Here is a 20,143-nt window from a genome sequence, read left to right on the forward strand (position 1 = left end):
CCGCATGTCTTTAGACTGTGGGGGAAACCGGAGCACCCAGAGGAAACCCACGCGAACACAGGGAGAACATGCAAACTTCACACAAAAACGCCAACTGACCCAGCCAAGGCTCGAACCAGCGACCTTCTTGATGTGAGGCAACAGCACTACCTACTGCGCCTCTGCGTCGCCTTAGACAAAACAATTTAATAAATTAAAAAAATGCTTTAAAAATAAGATGTTTACACCAGATAAACACGACTTTTATTTTTGCTTTGATTCACTTAACTCCAGACCAGTCATTTAATTAAATAACGTCCTCACTAGCCCCCTTTTCCCCTAAATGAAACACTTTTAATACAAAACATTCTGAGAGTGTTGGTCTACGAATACTCAAACGGAGCAATCAAGACCAAGTGTTACCGAAACGTTATCACAACGTTTTGCTACAAATAGTCAGAGAATTTATCATTAAAAGCCATGTTTGTGTGAATGTGCATTGTGCTACAATGTTAAACCAAGGACTTTAACACAATTGATTCTCAGAGAGATTAGTTATTAAGTAACAGTTGTTATTGGTGGAGAAGGTTAGTGCATGGTTTCAGTTTGATTGAGATAAGGGCTGGGCTGTTTATCAGTTCCCACCAGTGGTTTAGTCCTAAACAAATATGTGGTGTATTAGCCACCTAATCCAAATTTTAAAAGTATCACTATTTAAAAAAAAGAAAAAAACATTTAAACACATTTATTCATTTTAATCCCAATTCAGTGATTTATGCTTAGTAACCCCAGCAGACCCGGAGATTGGCTAGTATATTGAGTATTGAGTATATTGGAGTATATTGAGCTGTATTTAAATGTATATGAACCTATTTATATATGTACATATTTTTTAATGTAGGAACAAAAGCAAAGCACACTTCTTCAACATTTTTCCCATGTATTAAATAAAACTGCTACTTTTTAAATTCATTATGGCATAAATGTAAACATATTAAAAACTTACAGGTTAAATTACATATTTCACTATCGTAATATAAGTCAAAATAGGAAATAATTTTTAATACGATACAACACATGATGTTTCACGCTGATGTCACTCAGATATGCAGTTAAAGTGAACATTCACTGAATGGTTCTGTCACTGCGTTTAATCCTGTGTATGAATGTACAGTATGACATAGTAACGCCACATGCATTGTGTTTTATTTTCAATGTTAATTGTGAAATAAACAGCAACATGTCTTTTAAGAGTTACAATTTCACTGGAGGAAACTGATGAGGGGAGTGCCGAGGAAACAAGTGTTTCTATAGCAAAGAACTGCAAATATGCAGATATTCTAACAATCTAATGATAACACACATTTTGCTCACGGTCAGCACAGCTGTGGTTTGCTGACTAACTAAAAAACGAGTTACACAAAATTAGGGAAGTCTAATCACCAAAACAAGTGAGTATACAGAAGGTTTGATTCTCAGAAGTCGTAATACCCAAACAGCTCGTGCAAAAAGTAGGCATACTGTGTATACGTGCGTAGCAAGGACTGCACCACTGGTTCCCACATTTCAGAGGACATCCTGTCAAATTCTTCAAGTAAAACCTGCTGAAAAGATTCAGCCCGTGACAGTGGTTAGGACTCGAGCCAGTCAGGCTTTAAGGTTGTAAAGCAGGGTGTGTGTGTGTGTGTGTGTGTGTGTGTGTGTGTGCGCGTGTGTGTGTGTGTGTGTGTGTGTAATGAGCTGAAGATATACTGGGGAAGTGGGAGTTTAACTTCAGTTTCCAGAGGCCCGGCTGGAGTAAAGGTGTGGAGGAATCAACATCGCATATACCTGGCTTCAATAAACGGGTTACACTTTGTTCATAAAGAAAGTAAAAAAGGTAAGACACTTTTTAACGTGTGAATCAGGTTTAAACAACAAACATCAAGGGTAGATGTTGGTTAAACATTGATTCTGTTGAACTTGTAAACTTAGATTTATAAACAAAGCAATGACGAACGATCGTGTCTGAATGTGGATTTGAGCGCTGATTCACTTTGTTTTGTTTTGGACATGAGAATATGATATTGTATGAAAGATGCATGAAATTTTTTATGGATTTCCTATTGGGTAATTTTACCAACTCTAAGATTCAAGTTATTAGAATTGCTGAAATTTTGTCGATAATAGCTAAAAGTATTTCCTTTAATTGGAAATCAGATACTAAAATAATTCTTACTGCCTACATTTTTAGTTGAATCAAATGAACCCTTTTCATCATAATTTTAAGCATAATTTTGTTTGGTTAAACCCCAAAACAAACAGATGAAACCCGATTAACTGCTTAAAATTAAGCAAGTAACAGAATAATTTGTTGTCATGACATTTTGTCATTTTTTTTACAGGGAATTGGAATTGTCAGAGGTTTACATCAGTATACCTTTAGAAAAGAAGACTGCCTACCTATCAGAGTGAATAATTTGATCAAATTTGGGAACCCTTTCTGAATTACATAAACACTGACAAATTATTATTATATTTTCAATGGTTTTAGGTTTATTATTTAGTCTTTAAACTTTAAATTAACTTAATGTATTGTTTTTTGTGTTTTGCTTAGGTTTGTTACAGATATGTTCAAATGATAATAAAAAAATGCATGTCATGAAATGAACTGTGGATCGATCTTTAAGTACATGCAGTGCAGATTTGTTGTTTTGATTTTTTTTTGACAGACTGCAGAAATGGTTCATATGAAGGCTATTTTGCTGGGTGCTGCAATGGCAGCCGTGGCTTTGACAACCATCATCGCTTTGATTCTGGCTCTTGCAAACCGGCAGACTTTGGATCAGCCGTACTCAACACAGGTGTGAAGACGTTTAACTGTCAGTAACAGTGTGGTTTTATGAAGATTTTTTAACAGCAGTTGTGTCTCAAGTAAGTTAGTATTGTTGTAAAAGTAGGCATTTACAAGAAAATTGTACGGCGAGTTAATTTTAGTTACTAGCACTTGCTATTTCATCTCAAACTGATGTCAACATAGTTTAAAATGTGTTATTATAATAAATGTATGTGCATGGCAGCTGATGACAGTATAAGCTTAACTAAAATACACTGTAAAAATAACCAAAAATGCAGGCAAAATAATTTTACATTTTATTTTATTTTAAATAAATCAGAATAATAAAAAAAAGATTTCAAATAAACTGGTGTTTAACAGAGCATCACAGTATTTCCTATTATATATTTTTTATTCTGGAGAAAGTTTTATTTCTTTTAGTTTGGTTGGAAAGAAAACATTTTATTATTATTTTTAAAATATTTTAGGGTCAATATTATTAGCCCCCTTAAAAATATATTTTTAAAATATATTTTTTAATTGCCACAGAACAAACCACTTATCCGATGACTTGTTTATTTAACCTAACTTGCCTAGAAAGACTAACTAACCTACTTAAGCCTTTAAATTGCACTTTAAGCTGAAAACTAGTATCCTCCAAAACAACAAGTAAAATATTATATACTAGGGGATAAAATACAAAGGAGGAAAATGTCACAAAATCTCGCTATACACAGACGACGTGTTATTATTCATTGAAAACCCTCTTACTTCTATTCCAGCCCTATTAGAATGCCTGAAGGATTATGGATTGCTTTCTGGATACAAAGTTAATACAGATAAGTCAAAGATATTTCTTTTTGATGGTCTAGTAAGAGTTTTAGATACCTCGGTCGGTGTCATCTTTACACCCATTCCATCACGTTTATACACAGCAAATTACACACGGCTATTTGAAACTATAAAAAAGACCTAGTTAGATGGGAAATACTACCTCTTATGTTTGGTAGACTTCTCTTTCTATTTCAATCCCTTACTGTTTGGGTCCCGGTCTCAGCATTTAATAAATTAGAAAAAAAAAAAATTCTAAATTCGTTTGGCAAAATAAAAGACCAAGATTAAGACTTAAAATACTAATGTCAAATAAAGATAAAGAAGAGCTGAACCTTCCCAATGACATACCAATGCACCCAGTGTTTTTTTAGCTTGATGGCTGGCTTCCCCCCTGATCAGTTCAGCAAGTCTCACCTATATGCACTACATATATTATTAATAACAGCTTGGAAGATAATTACAGTGAACTGGATGAAGACCCGTCGACCTACAGAATGCTTGACACAGAGGCTGAAACAGATTTGAGAAAATGACTGATCAGATATTTTATAAAATACATTAATCAATTACATTACATACTTACTTGATCTTTGATAGGCTGTCAGGGGTTTTGTTGTAATTATTGCCTTTATACTGGAGTTTATTAATTTATTTATCTACCTTTCTCTCCCACAACCCCCCGATCGGTTATTTCTGTTTCTAGAAATAACCGATCACGCTCACATCCTTTATGTATTAGACTTGATCCATTAAGTCATCAAGCTGCAGGTTTCAGCAAGGACACACTCTGTCAGTTTCCTCCTGTTTTCTCCCTCTGTGATTTCCTCCATGGGCTTCCTCCAGACCCCCTCTCCATTGGGAGTGTGACGGGGGGTGGGTACATTATCAGAACTCTGTTTCCCTGTGTGTCCCATGTCTTTTTATGTTGTTCACCCCTTGTATTTTGTGACCCAGTTTCTCCGCAGTGTTGATTTGGTTCAGGTGTGACTTCTCTGGTACTCCTTTGTTCCCCATCCTGTCTCACCCATGTTTGATCCTCTGTGCCTGTTTCAGTTTGATTAGTCTGTGTATTTAAGTTCCTGTTCTTTCCATGTTGCCTATCGTTCTGATTATCTTTCCCTACATGTCTTTTCCTATAGTTGGCTATGTATGTGAACACAAATTTGTGATAACATTATCATAAAAGTTTGTCCAATAAATGAGAAAACCATATGAAAATTAAATGCTGAACTATATTTTAACTAAATTATTATTCATTATCAGTTAATGACATAGAATAACAAATGAGCTAAAACTAAACCAGCTAGCTGACAAGGAAATATTTTCATTTAGATCAATCTGGCAAAAAAACTAATTGAAAAAAGCATAGAATTCAAAAATCGATAAAATGGCAAAAACAAAAATGCTAGATGTTTAAATAGAAAATATTGAATAAAAATATAAATGAATAGAAACACAATAGTATTTTAATTGTACTGAAATAACACAGACTGTTATGCTTAAAGTTATTTAAAAACTCGATGAATTTACCAATGTGGTATAGTGAGAATGTGAGAGTTAGTGTCAAATGTTATCTCTCACAATGTGTGTGTGCTGTTTCTCTCAAGAAAGTAATCATACTCAATAAATTTTCCACATTTATGAAGCTCTTTGTCTGACTTCCTCAGTTCGGGATTGTTTTTGATGCTGGCTCCAGCCACACTGCCCTTTTCCTGTACCAGTGGCAGGGAAACAAAGAAAACAACACTGGAATCGTGTCACAGAAACAGAGCTGCGATGTGGATGGTAAATCAACTTCAACATTATCAGAACTGTGCTAAAAAATGTACATTTAATTTATCATTTAATTGTATATTATTTAATAAAGAAACAAGACTAAATTTAGTTTTTATTATTAATATTTTACTTATTATTTTTTAAATATTTATAGTATTTTTAAATTATTAATCAGACTCTAAGAATTAAATCAACTACATTAAAGGACAAACGGTAACGTTGACTTGAGAAGTAGTATTAAACTGACAATAATCTTTAGTGTGAAGCAGATTTAGGTTTGACGTTGGAAGCAAAAACATTTTTTTAAAGATATGTAGTTCATTTGGCATTGTGTGTGAATGGAACGACACTGATATTATTTTGAGAAGGAGCTTTGTGTAATTTAATAGGCGCTTCCTATGTGGATGTTAAAGTATTTTTTGTTGTTTCTTGTGTATTGCTGGTGGTTATTAGCAGGGCCAGACAGAATCTGCAGATGTTTTTGCTATGTGTTTAGCAACCACCAGAAATGCTCTAGCAAGCGTGCTGCTATGAGGTTGCTAGGGTGTTTTGAGTGGTTGATGTGACATCACCATGCAGTTTTCATAATAAAAACATATGAAGCCCAGGACAAAGGTTTCAAGGATGGGCCTTCTTCCCATGTCCCCAATAGTGAATAGTTTATATAAAATCGACTCTTTTATGCAAGTGTAAGAACAAATGAGGAGGACATAGAAGATCTCAATGAAGATGTTTATTCAGCTTAGCAGTACATGACAATACCCTAGTTTCAGTCAAGTCAGAATGAACTCATTCTTCTACTCAAACCTTTTATACAGTTTTAGTTTACTGCGATTTAATGTTAACTAAGTTGCTTCTTGGCTGTTGACACATCTGTTTTCTCTATGCTAATGCATTGTGTGAGATGGTTCTCTGTACCCCTCACCCATCTCCATTCTACCCCTTTCTCAAGATGTGATCATCTCAAATTAAGCAGAGACAACAAATTGTTGACTTGTCTTCTCTATTGTTATTCAGCCATTTTGGCAAATGAGCATCAGCACACCATTTAGAATGAAAGTTGTGTTGAGGCAGACTAATTTCTCACACAAGGTTGAAATATATATATTTTTAATAGGTGATGGCATATCAAGCTATGTCCAGAACCCTGCAGGAGCTGGAGAAAGTCTGAAGAAATGCTTGGACATTGCTAAGGCAGCAATACCAACAGAACAGCAGAAGTCCACACCTGTGTACCTCGGTGCCACTGCTGGCATGCGGCTTCTGAAGTGAATATACCCTTGAATATCTGGCTGATTATCACAGAGAAATATTTGGCTGTAATCTTAGAAATGATCAGTGTAATGGATTACTTTGATGTTAGTTTAAATGAAAGATAACCTGTATTATTGATTTCACAGCTTACAGAACCAAACTCAATCAGACAACATCCTCGCAGAGGTCGCCAAAACAATCCAAAGTTACCAGTTTGATTTCCGAGGGGCCAGAATACTCACAGGGATGGAGGAGGGGGCGTATGGCTGGATCACCACCAACTACCTCTTGGAGAGCTTTATTAAGGTAAGGTGCACTTTCCAATACTGATAATAATAGGATTGCTATTATAAGGCCATTTTGCTAGGTACTGTAAATGCACTCACCGGCCACTTTATTAGGTACACATATAAATTTCTAATCAGCCAATCACATGGCAGCAACTCAATGCATTTAGGCATGTAGACATGGTCAAGACGATCTGCTGCAGTTCAAACTGAGCATCAGAATGGAGAAGAAAGGTGATTTAGGTGACTTTGAATGTGCCATGATTGTTGGTGCCAGACGGGCTGGTCTAAGTATTTCAGTGTATGTTGATCTACTGGGATTATCACGCACAACTATCTCTAGGGTTTACAGAGAATGGTCTGACAAAGAAAAAATATCCAGTGAGCAGCAGTTCTGTGAGCGCAAATGCCTAGTTGATGCCAGAGGTCAGAGGAGAATGGCCAGACTAGTTTAAGCTGATAGAAAGGCAACAGTAACTCTGATAACCACTAGTTACAACCAAGGTATGCAGAAGATCATCTCTGAATGCACAACATGTCGAACCTTGTGGCAGATGGGCTACAGCAGCAGAAGACCACACCGAGTGCCACTCCTGTCAGCTAAGAACAGGAAACTGAGGCTACAATTCACACAGGCTCACCAAAATTATACAGTACAAGATTGGAAAAAAAAGATGTCATGTCATTAAGCGCAAATCATCTCAGACTGTTTTCTTGAACATGACAATGAGTTCACTGTACTCAAATCGACACCACAGTCACCAGATCTCAATCCAATAGAGCATCTGTGGGATGTGGTGGAACGGGAAATTCGCGTCATGGATGTGCAGCCAACAAATTCTGCAGCAACTGTGTGATGCTATCATGTCAATATATCTCTAAGGGATTATTTCCAGTACCTTGTTGAATCAATGCCATGAAGGATTAAGGCAGTTCTGCAGGCAAAAGGCAACCGGTACTAGTAAGGTGTACCTAATAAAGTAGCCAGTAAGGGTACAGTGCACATGTCCATCCTCGGAGGAACTGCTTGTTTTGCACTTTATACTGTATGTATTTTTATAAATATTTGTGTAAAGATGTTGCATTGATTTTTAAAAAATATTCTACATAAGTGTAGACAGGAAAGCATTTGGCAGATTGAGGAGAACAGATCGGCAAAAGGCCTAGAGTTCAAAATCGAACTTGGGTTGCAGCAAGCACTGTGAGTTTACTGGCAACCATAAATATTATTTGGAGAGGAGTCTGGATGCAGAACGGGTGCAGTTGCGAGGTTAGCTGCATGCAATGCTTTTATTGCGCACACCTAACCCTACCTTTCACAGGGATATCCCTAGCTCTATTGAGTGCATTGCGTCTGATATTGCATATCTAAAATACGCAGTCTCAGCCTGCAAATCCAAGTCTGCATCCAGATACTATTGATTATTTAACTTTTTAAAATAATGGCTTTTTGTCTGTACACCAATTCAGTCCATTAAAATGTGAAATAAATCCCGTAATGCAACATAATTCATTTTATGTCCTCATTCCGGAGAACTTTATTTATTTGTAACTCTGTGAAAGCCAGTGAAGACATGTCCAATAAATTCTGTAATACTATAAAAGTCCTGCTTTTCATGTTTTGCCAACACTGAGTCAGGTAAGCCGCTCAATCAAAAGTAGAAATGATTCTTAATCACTCTTAATTGCATCTTTTGTTAGGACACCCTATATTTTAATACTCTGAAAGGTGCAGTAAGTAATTTCGAAGAAACACTGTTTATAAATGATTGTGCTAACATTTGCTAGCCGTCGTTTCTGTGTGCAGGGAAGAAGATATTGTTTATATATTATTCACTGGCTTTGTAAAAATTAAGCCATCAGACTGAGCACCACAACATCTTTCTAGCCAATCATCAAGATATGTGCTTTGAGTGTCATTAGCTGAATCTCCATCCTAACGTGAAGCGAGTCTTTACAAAGTAAATAAAGCTCAAATGTCAATTAGATACGCTTCCATCAAGTTCTTAAAGAGGCCAACTGTAGTATTGGTAACCTAGTAACCAACAGTAAACAAAGCAAGCATAATGGAGTTAGTATCCCCTTTTACACATACAAACCTTTCTGAAAAAAATTACCAGTAATTTTCCAGAAGGGGATCATCTGTGAACAGGTCCTTTTTGAAAATACCGTTAAATTCGTTCCGGCAATTTTCCGGAAAAATAATTTGCCGGAATGCTGGTCTGTGTGAATGCAGAAAAAATTACTAAAAACAGTGCGTTCACCATTAAAACGTGCTGTAGTGAGACGTCTATTCCAGCCAATAAGAACATTCATATGCATTTACATCCGAACTGTTTATGAAAATAAACTGAATATTTTTACAGACACATTTAGCTGCTAGATGTTAGTCGGATCTTTCTATGTTCCTTCTAAATGCCAGCTCTGTCAAAAATTATTGGTAAAATGCTTAGGATAAACCGCTGTTTGTTTAGATTCAAGCTCTGCTTCAGTTGTTTAACGCTCGTGCACGTGAAGCAGTGGTGAGCGCCAGCACACACACATAATATGTACATCTCGACATGCGAAAGTGTCTCCATGTTTTCATCGACGTTGTTCTAAATGCTTATCCATCCATAGAATTTGTAATGTAGTCAAATGTGTAAACGTTTAGCTGCAGTTAACACTTCTTTCTTTGGATGTCTGTGGAACAATAGCAGCTGCATGAATGCTAAACCTTTAAATAAAAGTGAAACCATCAACAAAAGCCAGAGCCCTTCTATGTTTACAAATACAAGCGCTGCCGTTTAGAGGTTATTTCCGGTTAGTGATGTCAGAATTTATCGGTATTTTGGAATGGATGTGTGAGTGGACTTCCAGAAATATTCCAGAATGTCCTCGCCTGTATAAACAGTGCTTTTTTGAATTTACCGGTAAAGTCTTTCTGGAAATTTTTCAGGTATTTATTGGTATCACTGTGTGAAAGGGGCAGATGTGTGTAATGTTTGCTACATCTGTTTATTCAGCTAATGTGTTTCCATTTCCCATTAATATTATTCGCAGTCACAAACCACCACCCCTTTTGTTTTTTAAAATATGTAGTTTTTATTAGGAATTGCTTTTTTTCCATCACTCGTTTCTCATGTGATACTTCAAAAATGTGCGTTAACAAGCTGATGGAAATCAAATTGTTTGAAAATGTGTGACTAACAATACTTTTTTCACTTGCTGATGTGTCATATCCACTTTTTCGTTCCTTTGCGTTGATATTTTACCTGTTGATATCAATAAGACACATCCATTTCCACACCTCATAAGCTGATTAATATTCACTTGCGTAAGCTAACTGATACGTCAGTGGTTAATTGTTGTTGCACAGTGTGTTCATGAACTGGGGTGGATCAATAAAGAGAGGGAGTGTGTTTGTTTGGGTGTCAGTTTCAAATATCAAGAGTGATTTCTCACAAAATGTTCACCACACCTTTAATGTTTTTTTTGTTGGCTTTTTTTGCAGCACACATTTGAGGGCTCCTGGATCCACCCTAAAGCAGGAAAGATCATTGGAGCTCTAGATCTCGGTGGTGCATCAACACAGATTTCCTTTACCCCAAAAGACCCAGTGAGAGACCCAAATTCAGCATTTAATCTCCAACTCTATGGGTATAAATATGAGTTGTACACTTACAGCTACTTGTGTTACGGCAAAGACCAGGCTTTGAAGAAACTTCAGGCCTACCTTCACAAGGTTGGTTTTTAAAGAGTTAGAATAATTATGATTGTCTGTTTACCAGTTTAAAAAGCAAGTGTCTATAAATAAAAGATGAATATTACAGTTGAATGTCTGATACAGTGTCTTTGATCTATCTAGAATGCGGGATCATCATCTCCTATCAGCCACCCCTGCTACCACAAAGGATATAATCTCAATCTTACTTTGGGTGAACTTTACAACTCCCCTTGTGTGGTCCCACCAAGCAGTTTTAACCCCAAGGATACAATCCTTTTTCGGGGAACAGGAAATTCATCCCTTTGCCTTTCTCTAATAGAGAACATTGTTAATCTCACTGGTTGTGCGTTATCTCCTGACTGTGGCTTCAATGGCATCTATCAGCCTCCGGTCAACGGCGAATTCTTTGTGAGTCTTACATTATGTTTATGTTTGGAGTTTTAATGTAAGGAGGGAAATGAAAACCTAGTTATCGTCAGACTGTTGTTTATATTACAGATAATAACTTACGTTTTTGAATATAATGTAGCTTATATTGACATTTAGAAACATTAATATTCTAATATTTCAATTGGAGTAATATTTGATTTATGGTTGAAAGATGAGGTGTGTGTTTTTGGTGGCCGCATCAAATCTAATGTACAAAAGTGATTTTATACACACAGAAATTATTTTAAATTTCCCAAAATTACATTTCTGTCATCATTTACTCACCCTTTACTATTTCTTTCAAAAATTTGGGGTTTTGTGTTCTGTTAAACACAAAATTTTTAAAGAATGCTGGAAACCAGTAATCATTGACATCTACAGTAGGACATACAAGTATTATGGAAGTCAATAGTTAACACGTTCCAACATTTTTCAAAATATCTTCTTTTGTATTTATCAGCAGCAAAACACTGGTTTGGAACAAGGAGAAAATGATTGCAATATTATATAATATATTTAACTATGCGTTTAAAACCAACTATAGTATACATGCATTAATGTAAACATAAAAACATTCTGGCCTGCACATTGTAAAAATAGTTTTATTTAACAGAACACATTAAGTGAGGAAAAAAAGTAAAGACATGCAAAAACATGCAGCCCAACCCGAGCAGTCTGATATTAGCAGAATCTTGTTCAAAAGTTTCCACAAATTATCCTCTGCTTTTTTTTTAAACATTAATTTATGTTTCGCATACTTTAAAATAAGTTTGATCACTATATTTCATTTCCTTCTCAGGCCTTTTCTGCATACTTCTACACATTTGACTTCCTCGGTCTTACTCCAAAAGCTCCACTAACAAAAGTTCTTTCCACTATTGACACTCTCTGCAACAAAAACTGGACAACTGTGAGTACACGGAGACGATTACAATACATGATCATTCTGTATATTAAAGTAAACAGCCTGTTGAGATTAGACTTGAGTCATAACACAACAGTTAAAGTATTTTTGTAATGACGATTCTCTAAATTCATTATAATGACAGTGATTTCCTTCTGCAGCTAACTGCGGAGAATCCATCCATTAAGGCAAAATATCTGAAAGATTATTGTGCTTCTGGTCACTATATTATGACTATTCTCCTGAAAGGATACAAGTTCAATAACACCTGGGATCAAATTTCTTTTGTGAAACAGGTAAGAAGACATATCCTCAGTGTTGAATATTCATTTTCCCGTACAGCAATCAAGCTTTTGTTTACATCATTGATTCAGGAAGGATGTTTTCCATGAATTTGTCCCATAAAGATTAAAAAAGTCTTTGTTAAAGCATTATATGCCATGAATCAAACCAGCTAAAGAATCGTAACAATCCAAACTGGAACTGAAATGAAGACTTGTAATAGCATGCAAAGATACACTGACGACTGTGCACCTAAAGGCTTTAAAAAGACAGTTCAGCAAATAATGAAAAATCTCTCATCAATTATTTGTCCTCCACATGAAAACAAACACCCACTGACTTCCATACTTACTTCCATACTTTCTTATGGCCATTTAAATCGAAGTTGATATGTAGCCGCACCATACTGGTGTTTCGTAACATCTAGCTTTTTTATGAGGTAAGTTGTTATCCCGACTCTCAACCTCCAATCTGGAGGACCAGGACATACACATAAACACTACGACCAATTTAGCTTATCCAATTCACCTACAGCACTGTCTTTGGACTGTGGGGGAAACCGGAGCACCCAGAGGAAACCCACGCGAACGCAGGGAGAACATGCAAACTTCACATAGAAACGGCAACTGACCCAGCCAAGGCTCGAACCAGCAACCTTCTTGCTGTGAGGCAACAGCACCTACTGCGCCTCTGCGTCGCCTTAGACAAAACAATTTAATAAATAAAAAAATGCTTTAAAAATAAGATGTTTACTCCAGACAACACGACTTTTCTTTTGCTTTGATCCACCCAGAGGAAACCCACGCGAACACGGGGAGAACATCAAAAATGCCAACTGACCCAGCCAAGGCTCGAACCAACAACCTTCTTGCTGTGAGGCGACATCGCTACCCACTGTGTCGCCCGTTGACTTCCATAGTATTTTTTATTTCTACTATGGATGCCAATGGCTGCTTTTCCCAACATTATTCAGAATATTTTTTTTGTTTAACAAAACAAAGAAATTCATAAAAATTTAGAACAGAGTGTAAAAAAAGGTGAGAAAATGTACACTTTTGAGTGAACTGAAGAATTACAATACCATGACAAATGGTGATTATCACAATCAAATTAACAACGACGGGGAAAAAAATGTTTTTGGTTGTATCTAATATAATTATAATAATAATAATATAATTCAAGGTTAATGCAAAATATGAATAGGTTAATTGACTTTATTAGTACCAGTAGGTCAGGGGTGTCCAAACTCGGTCCTGGAGGGCCGGTGTCCTGCAGATTTTAGCTCCAACTTGCCTCAACACACCTGCACGGATGTTTCTAGAAAGCCTAGTAAGTGCTTGATTAGCTAGCCCAGGTGTGTCTGATTGGGGTTGGAACTAAACTTTGCAGGACACCGGCCCTCCAGGACCGAGCTTGGACATGCCTGCAGTAGGTAGATTCTTTTTGCAGCAAGGTTTGGCATTTGATACAAACAATTAAATCACACATATACATACCCACATATACACATACAGAGTACCTTATTGACCTTATTCTACAGTGCGGAAGTGCGCTCGTTTTTGCGATTGTTTTAGAACTTCCAATTCAGTTGCCTATGGGAGAAATGACTAGAAATAATAAATGGCAGAAAACGATCAAACTACTCGCTCTACAAACAAGTGTTTGCATGACTATACATAAAAAGTAGACTAATATAATACGAAATGATCAGTTTGCAACATCAAGCAGCAGAACGAGCTGTTTTTAACCTCTAAAAATGAATGGAAGTGAATGAGACTGGAAGTTTCGAGCCAAAAAGATTCAAATGGCTGCGCCCGCTCATACGCGGAGAATAAGGTGAATAAAGGATTACAATTTATTCAGAGCGACAATAGATGATGGGACATAGCTATTCCTGAACCATTTTGTCCTACTGAAAAGCATCTGAAACCTTAATAAAACTCCTCAGACAGAACATGAGAGCTACAGCTACTAATGTTCTGGGCATTCTGTAAAAGCTGCCTACTATACAGGGATTCAATACTCAGCTGTGAATCACCAATCATCCTGCTAGACCACCTAACAACCTGGCTTAGTCTATTCCTGTTTTTGAGAGACAGACCTCCGAACCATACCACCAGAGTGAAGGATAGACTCAATAAAAGCACAATAAAAAAAAAAAAGAGTAAGCATATTGGGGCCAATGTGAAAACGTGATAGTTTCAGAGACAATATAGGCGCTGATGCCCCTTCTTGCACACAGCATCACAGTTTGCCTCAAAGATCGGTCAATAATTGCACCCAAATATTGATTGGTGTATCCACTGATTGGTGGATTCATCTATATAGCATCATATGTGCAGTTTCTCTACTAAACACAAGTACACAAAGTAGTTTCCTCTACTAAACACAAAATCATTTGAATTAGTGTGTGAAGAGATGGATTTAGCAGGTGTATATCATCATTTAGCGTCATGGTGGCGCTGTGGGTAGTATGATCAGCAAGAAGGTCACTGGTTCGAGCCTCGGCTGGGTCAGTTGGCATTTCTGAGTGGAGTTTGCATGTTTTCTAAGGGTGCTCCGGTTTCCCCCACAAGTCCAAAGACGTGGTATAGGTGAATAAGGTAAGCTAAATTGACCGTGGTGTGTGTGAATGAGTATGTATAAAGGTTTCCCAGTGATGGGTTGCAGTTGGAAGTGCTTCCGCTGCGTAAAACATATGCATGCATAAGTTGGCGGTTCATTCCGCTGTGACGACCCCAGATTAATAAAGGGACTAAGCTGAAAATGAATGAATATCATCATTTAACAACCTTGGAGCTCAAAACAGGTCTATGATTTAATATTTTTTATGACTATAATCATTGGAGTATGGAAAAAATGAGAAGGAATCCTCACTGTTGCGCTCTATTAGTTGCAATGATGCAGATTAATTAGCTTTAATACCATGAGGAAACTTACCTATTTAACATGTTGTCAGAGACGTTTTCATACATATGAAAATGTATGCCCCCAAACCCAACCATCATTAGGGCATGAGCAAATCAAACTAAAATATTCGTATGGGAACGTACACATTCATATGACAGCCACTAAAAGCCAAAAGGTACGAGATGCCATGAGATTGTGTTGGAATATCAGCAGTACTGTTACTGATAATAGATTTTGCAGATCATTTGTTTCTAATTAAAAAAGTCACCAAGTTAAGCAATAATAACCTCTTCACTGAAAAAATTATTCAAAGACGATTCCTTGGATTTACTCAATTTTTTATGTTAAGTAGTCGTAAACAGTTTATTTGGGCTGAATTTAAACAAACAAATTAAGTTGAAGATTGCTCAATTGAATTTGTTTGTTTAAATTCAACACAAATAATTAGTTTGCAACAGTTTTGCATGCAACACTTTTTTCAGTGTACATGCTGTGCTTGTTGAAGTATTTGCACCTTAACAGTCGTCAGAACAGAATGTTCTGAGAGTTATTTGGTGTGATATTTGCTCCGCACCTCTTCCTCTATGATTGGACTGTTGTGAAACGCTCAGGATCTCATCACGTGGCTGGTGTTTTATTAAAAACACTCCATATCATCGAAAATTACTGAAAAAGATTGTTACAGCCCATAATAAACCCAGCATTATGCAAGAGAACAACATCAACAGCTCATAAACTGACATCATAATGTGATCCTGAAGCACATAAACCAATAAATCACATGACCTTTGCTTCTGGGAATCTCTCCTGACATAAAGCCCTTTTCTCCTATCAGTGTGACGTGGAGATTTGCACTCATTTATGATTGTTTGCCGGTTACAGGTTGCAGATACAGATATTGGTTGGACGCTGGGCTACATGCTGAACCTGACCAACATGATTCCTTCTGAAAGCTCTAGTGCCGTCACAGGAGTGCCACACAGTCAATGGGCCGCTGAGATTTTCTTCATCGCATTTGCCCTCTTCCTCACTCTACTTATTATAGTCATCCTATCTGTCCGTGATCTAACTAAGTAAATTGTGTCATGAATATATCTATGTACATTAATATTTATCAGATATTAGACATGAATATGGACAAGGAACTATTGTTTACACAAACGCTGAATTCTTTTTTCATTCTGTACATTTGTAGTTGATATTTCTTTATAACTTATTCAAAGTAGTGTCTTGTTTTGATGGCTGACTAGTTCATACCTCAATCATTTAGTCTGTGCCTAATAATAATACATGAAATTGGGTTACAGAGATTTTTCTTTATTTATAAACTGGGAGTTTAGATTTTTTTTAAAGGGACAAAAAGCACTTAACAGACATTAAATAAAGCTATAGTTACATTTTTATGAATATAAAGAAAATGTACTGTGCTTTGTACATATTTATATAATTAAGCAACATTGTAAAAGCAGCTCATGTTTCCAGTTTTGCCTTCGCTTTTAGAAAAGTGTTTGTACATTACCTTTAAACGTTTTAAGATTTGTACAAATCTCGAAAATAAAATATTCCATTGTTTTATTTATTGATTTCGATTTTCAGCAGCCATTACTCCATTAATCAGAATTATTTAAAGATTTCTAATAGCAATGTTGAAAATGGCTGCTCTGCTAATTGTTTTAAGGGAAAACTGATGGATGTTTTTCAGTATTTTTGATGTACAGGAAAAAAAATAGATATATAATATATACAGCAAATACAGTTGAAGTCAGAATTATTAGCCCCCATGTTTTTTTTTTTACTTTAACTTTTTTTTTCTGTTTAACGGAGCGCAGATTTTTTCAACACATTTCTAAACATAACAGTTTTAATAACTCATCTCTAATAACTGATTTCTTTTATCTTTGCCATAATGACAGTAAATAATATTTGACCAGATATTTTTCAAGACACTTCTATACAGCTTAAAGTGACATTTAAAGGCTTAACTAGGTTAAATAGGTTAACTAGGCAGGTTAGGGTAATTAGGCAAGTTACTGTATAACGATGGTTTGTTGTGTAGACTATCCGAAGAAATATAGCTTAAAGGGGCTAATTATTTTGACCTTAAAATGGCTTTAAAAAAATCAATAACTGCTTTTATTCTAGCCAAAATAAAACTTTCTCCAGAAGAAAAAGTATTATCAGACACACTTTGAAAATTCCCTTGCTATATATATACATACACACACACACACACACACACTCACTGGCCACTTTATAAGGTACCCCTGTCCAACTGCTCGATAACGCAAATTTCTAATCAGCCAATCACATGGCAGCAACTCAACGCATTTAGGCATGTAGACATGGTCAAGACGATCTGCTGCAGTTCAAACTAAGCATCAGAATGGGGAAGAAAGGTGATTTAAGTGACTCTGAACTTGGCAGGGTTGATGGTGCCAGACGGGCTGTCTGAGTATTTCAGAAACTGCTGATCTACTTAGATTTTTACGCACAACCATCTCTAGGATTTACAGAAAACAGTCTAAAAAAGAAAAAATATCCAATGAGCAGCAGTTCTGTGTGCAAATGCATGTCATAAAGCGTAAATCATCTCAGACTGGTTTCTTGAACATGACAATGAGTTCACTGTACTCAAATGGCCTCCACAGTCACCAGAGCTCAATCCAATAGAGCACCTTTGGGATGTGGTGGAACGGGAGATTCACATCATGGAAGTGCAGCCGACAAATCTGCAGCAACTGCATGATGCTATCATCTTAATATGGACCAAAATCTCTGAGGAATATTTCCAATACCTTGTTGAATCTATGCCACGAAGGATTAAGGCAGTTCTGAAGGCAAAAGTGGGTTCAACCTGGTACTACAAGGTGTACCAAATAAAGTGGCCGGTGATTGAATATAGAATAATGTGAATTAAGCTTTTTTTAAAATGTGATCAATTTAAAAGCATTCTACCAACCCAAACATTTGAACAGTGTTGTGTTTATATGTGTTGGGAGTTTTTTTTTTAACAGCATCCAGATTTCTTCTGTTGTGGTTCTCTTCTCAGCGTTGTGTGTTCCTCCCTCTTGCTCTTGCGCTGCACTAACAACCTAGTAGCAGAGACAAATCAGACATTATGCGAGCAGAGACGACACATATTAGGCAAGCAATAACTGGTATGATCTATTATAGTCTTACTCGGCAAGAGTCTTCATAGATTCTGACACATTAGCCCCGTTTGCAGCACTGCACTCCATGAAATGTATGTTATACTCCTAATGAATAAAAGACACAACAATCCATGATAAATAATTTCACTTTTCAGTACAAATATACTTCATCAAAACATAACAAACTCCTACTCTGGCCAGATCTGCTCCTTCCTGAATCTGGACTTCACGATTAACCGAATCATTCTTGTTTCCGAGCAACATCATGACGACATCATCTTGAGCCCTTTCCTGTGTGACATTGTGATTGCACAATTTAGGGAAGGAAACAGATAGGGTCTCTCAGCAAAATCATTTTTATTCTATCAAGTTATGTCAGTGGAATAGTTTTGTTTGGGCTATATGAAGATATGATAGCTACCCGGGCTTGAGAGATCCAATCTCGTATAGAAATGAAACTCTTTGAACACGTGATCTCATACATGAGCAGAAGCCCCTCAGCCTTGTGGAAAACTTGCGTGGTGATGCTGTGAAACCTTGTGAAGATTGTAATATGGGTTAATTCACACATCAACAAACCTCTTTTTCATCCACTACTATTTAGCTCAGATGTCTCACCTCTCTTGACCTGCTGTGTCCCATATCTGCAGTTTAACAGTTCTGTCGGGCAGCTCAACAGTCTGTACAAAAGTGTCAACACCTGGGTACAACACAGAATTAACTGATACACAGCTTAAAAAAAACCTTGTACGAATTTATACGCTTATAAAGTCAGCATAAAATCAAAACAGACAATTCTTACATATTTTATGGAATGTTGGCTTGTATTATAATGTATATGTGTCCTTTTTGTCATGGATTATACAGAAATATAGTAAAATAAGTCAATTAAATTCATCTTGAACTCCAAATAGCATTTTAGATTGATTTATGAAGGATCATGTGACACTTAAGACTGAATTAATGTTAGTTTGCATCACAGAAATTGTATTTTAATATACAGTTGGAATTATTCAGAATAAGTCAGAATTATTAGCTCTCATGAATTATTAGCCCCCCCTGTTTATTTTCCCCTCAATTTTTCAACAAATTTCTAATCCTAATAGTTTGTTCTGTAGACAATAAAAATATACAAATAATTTTGACCTTAAAATGTTTTTTACATCAATGTTTTTTTTAAACCTGCTTTTATTCTAGTCAAAATGAAACAAATAAATAAAATTTTAAAAATGTTATAGGAAATACTGTGAAAAATACTTTACCTTACTCTGTTAAACATCAATTATGAAATACTTGAAAAAAAAATTACAGGAGGGCTAAAAACTATATCCGCTTGTTAAGTTTTGTTAAGCTGTCCAAGCGCTCTATCAAACTGTATGGGGAGACTCAACAAATGGTTATAATAAACATTTACAAATCGATGTGATAAAATGTTGGTGTCTGTGATCCAGCAAGACCACAGACTGTTGTGTTCACTGTGATTTTCTATAAAATTCACTTTAATTTGTGATAGGACTAAAAATTGGTTATAAACAAATATTTTCTCAATTCAAATGAGTAACGCCTTGGACCCAGAAACAGTATTTCATACGTGTCCAACCAGTCACATCACACTGCTACTTGTGTGATACTGCTTTTATACAACAGTTTGATGAATTAATTGTGTATATGAAAAAGAAATTCAAACACGGAGAGTCTCCAAATCCTTTTGTAAGAAGAACTACTTTCTTCCACCATTCCTTCACATCTGCAGCTGATGTCAGAACAGAAGAAACCGTTGCTACTTTACTAACTTCACGTTAGAGCTGGTATTTG

At 36.2% G+C, this 20,143-nt stretch overlaps 1 protein-coding gene across 2 annotated transcripts; it reads left to right on the plus strand.

Moving 5' to 3' along the window:
* The first annotated feature begins 1,701 nt into the window (after positions 1-1,701).
* Positions 1,702-16,751, plus strand: entpd8 (ectonucleoside triphosphate diphosphohydrolase 8). Of its 2 annotated transcripts, XM_056460308.1 has the most exons (11): positions 1,702-1,858; positions 2,364-2,429; positions 2,691-2,822; positions 5,296-5,413; positions 6,522-6,672; positions 6,805-6,964; positions 10,439-10,669; positions 10,793-11,059; positions 11,880-11,990; positions 12,146-12,280; positions 16,059-16,751. In XM_056460308.1, exons 3-11 carry the CDS (start codon positions 2,700-2,702, stop codon positions 16,251-16,253), a joined length of 1,491 nt encoding a protein of 496 aa, XP_056316283.1. In that variant the 5' UTR covers positions 1,702-1,858; positions 2,364-2,429; positions 2,691-2,699; the 3' UTR covers positions 16,254-16,751. The 2 variants fall into 2 exon arrangements, with proteins under 2 accessions (XP_056316283.1, XP_056316281.1); XM_056460306.1 differs by lacking the exon at positions 2,364-2,429.
* The last annotated feature ends 3,392 nt before the right edge of the window (positions 16,752-20,143 follow it).

The sequence above is a fragment of the Danio aesculapii genome, chromosome 6, assembly GCF_903798145.1.
Source record: "Danio aesculapii chromosome 6, fDanAes4.1, whole genome shotgun sequence".
Lineage (NCBI taxonomy): Eukaryota > Metazoa > Chordata > Actinopteri > Cypriniformes > Danionidae > Danio > Danio aesculapii.

Coding starts and splice junctions, on each gene's coding strand:
- entpd8 (XM_056460308.1), top strand. CDS start 2,700: ATGGTTCATATGAAGGCTATTTTGCTGGGTGCTGCAATGGCAGCCGTG. Junction 10,670..10,792: donor TTCAGGCCTACCTTCACAAG/GTTGGTTTTTAA, acceptor TGATCTATCTAG/AATGCGGGATCATCATCTCC. Junction 11,991..12,145: donor GCAACAAAAACTGGACAACT/GTGAGTACACGG, acceptor TTCCTTCTGCAG/CTAACTGCGGAGAATCCATC.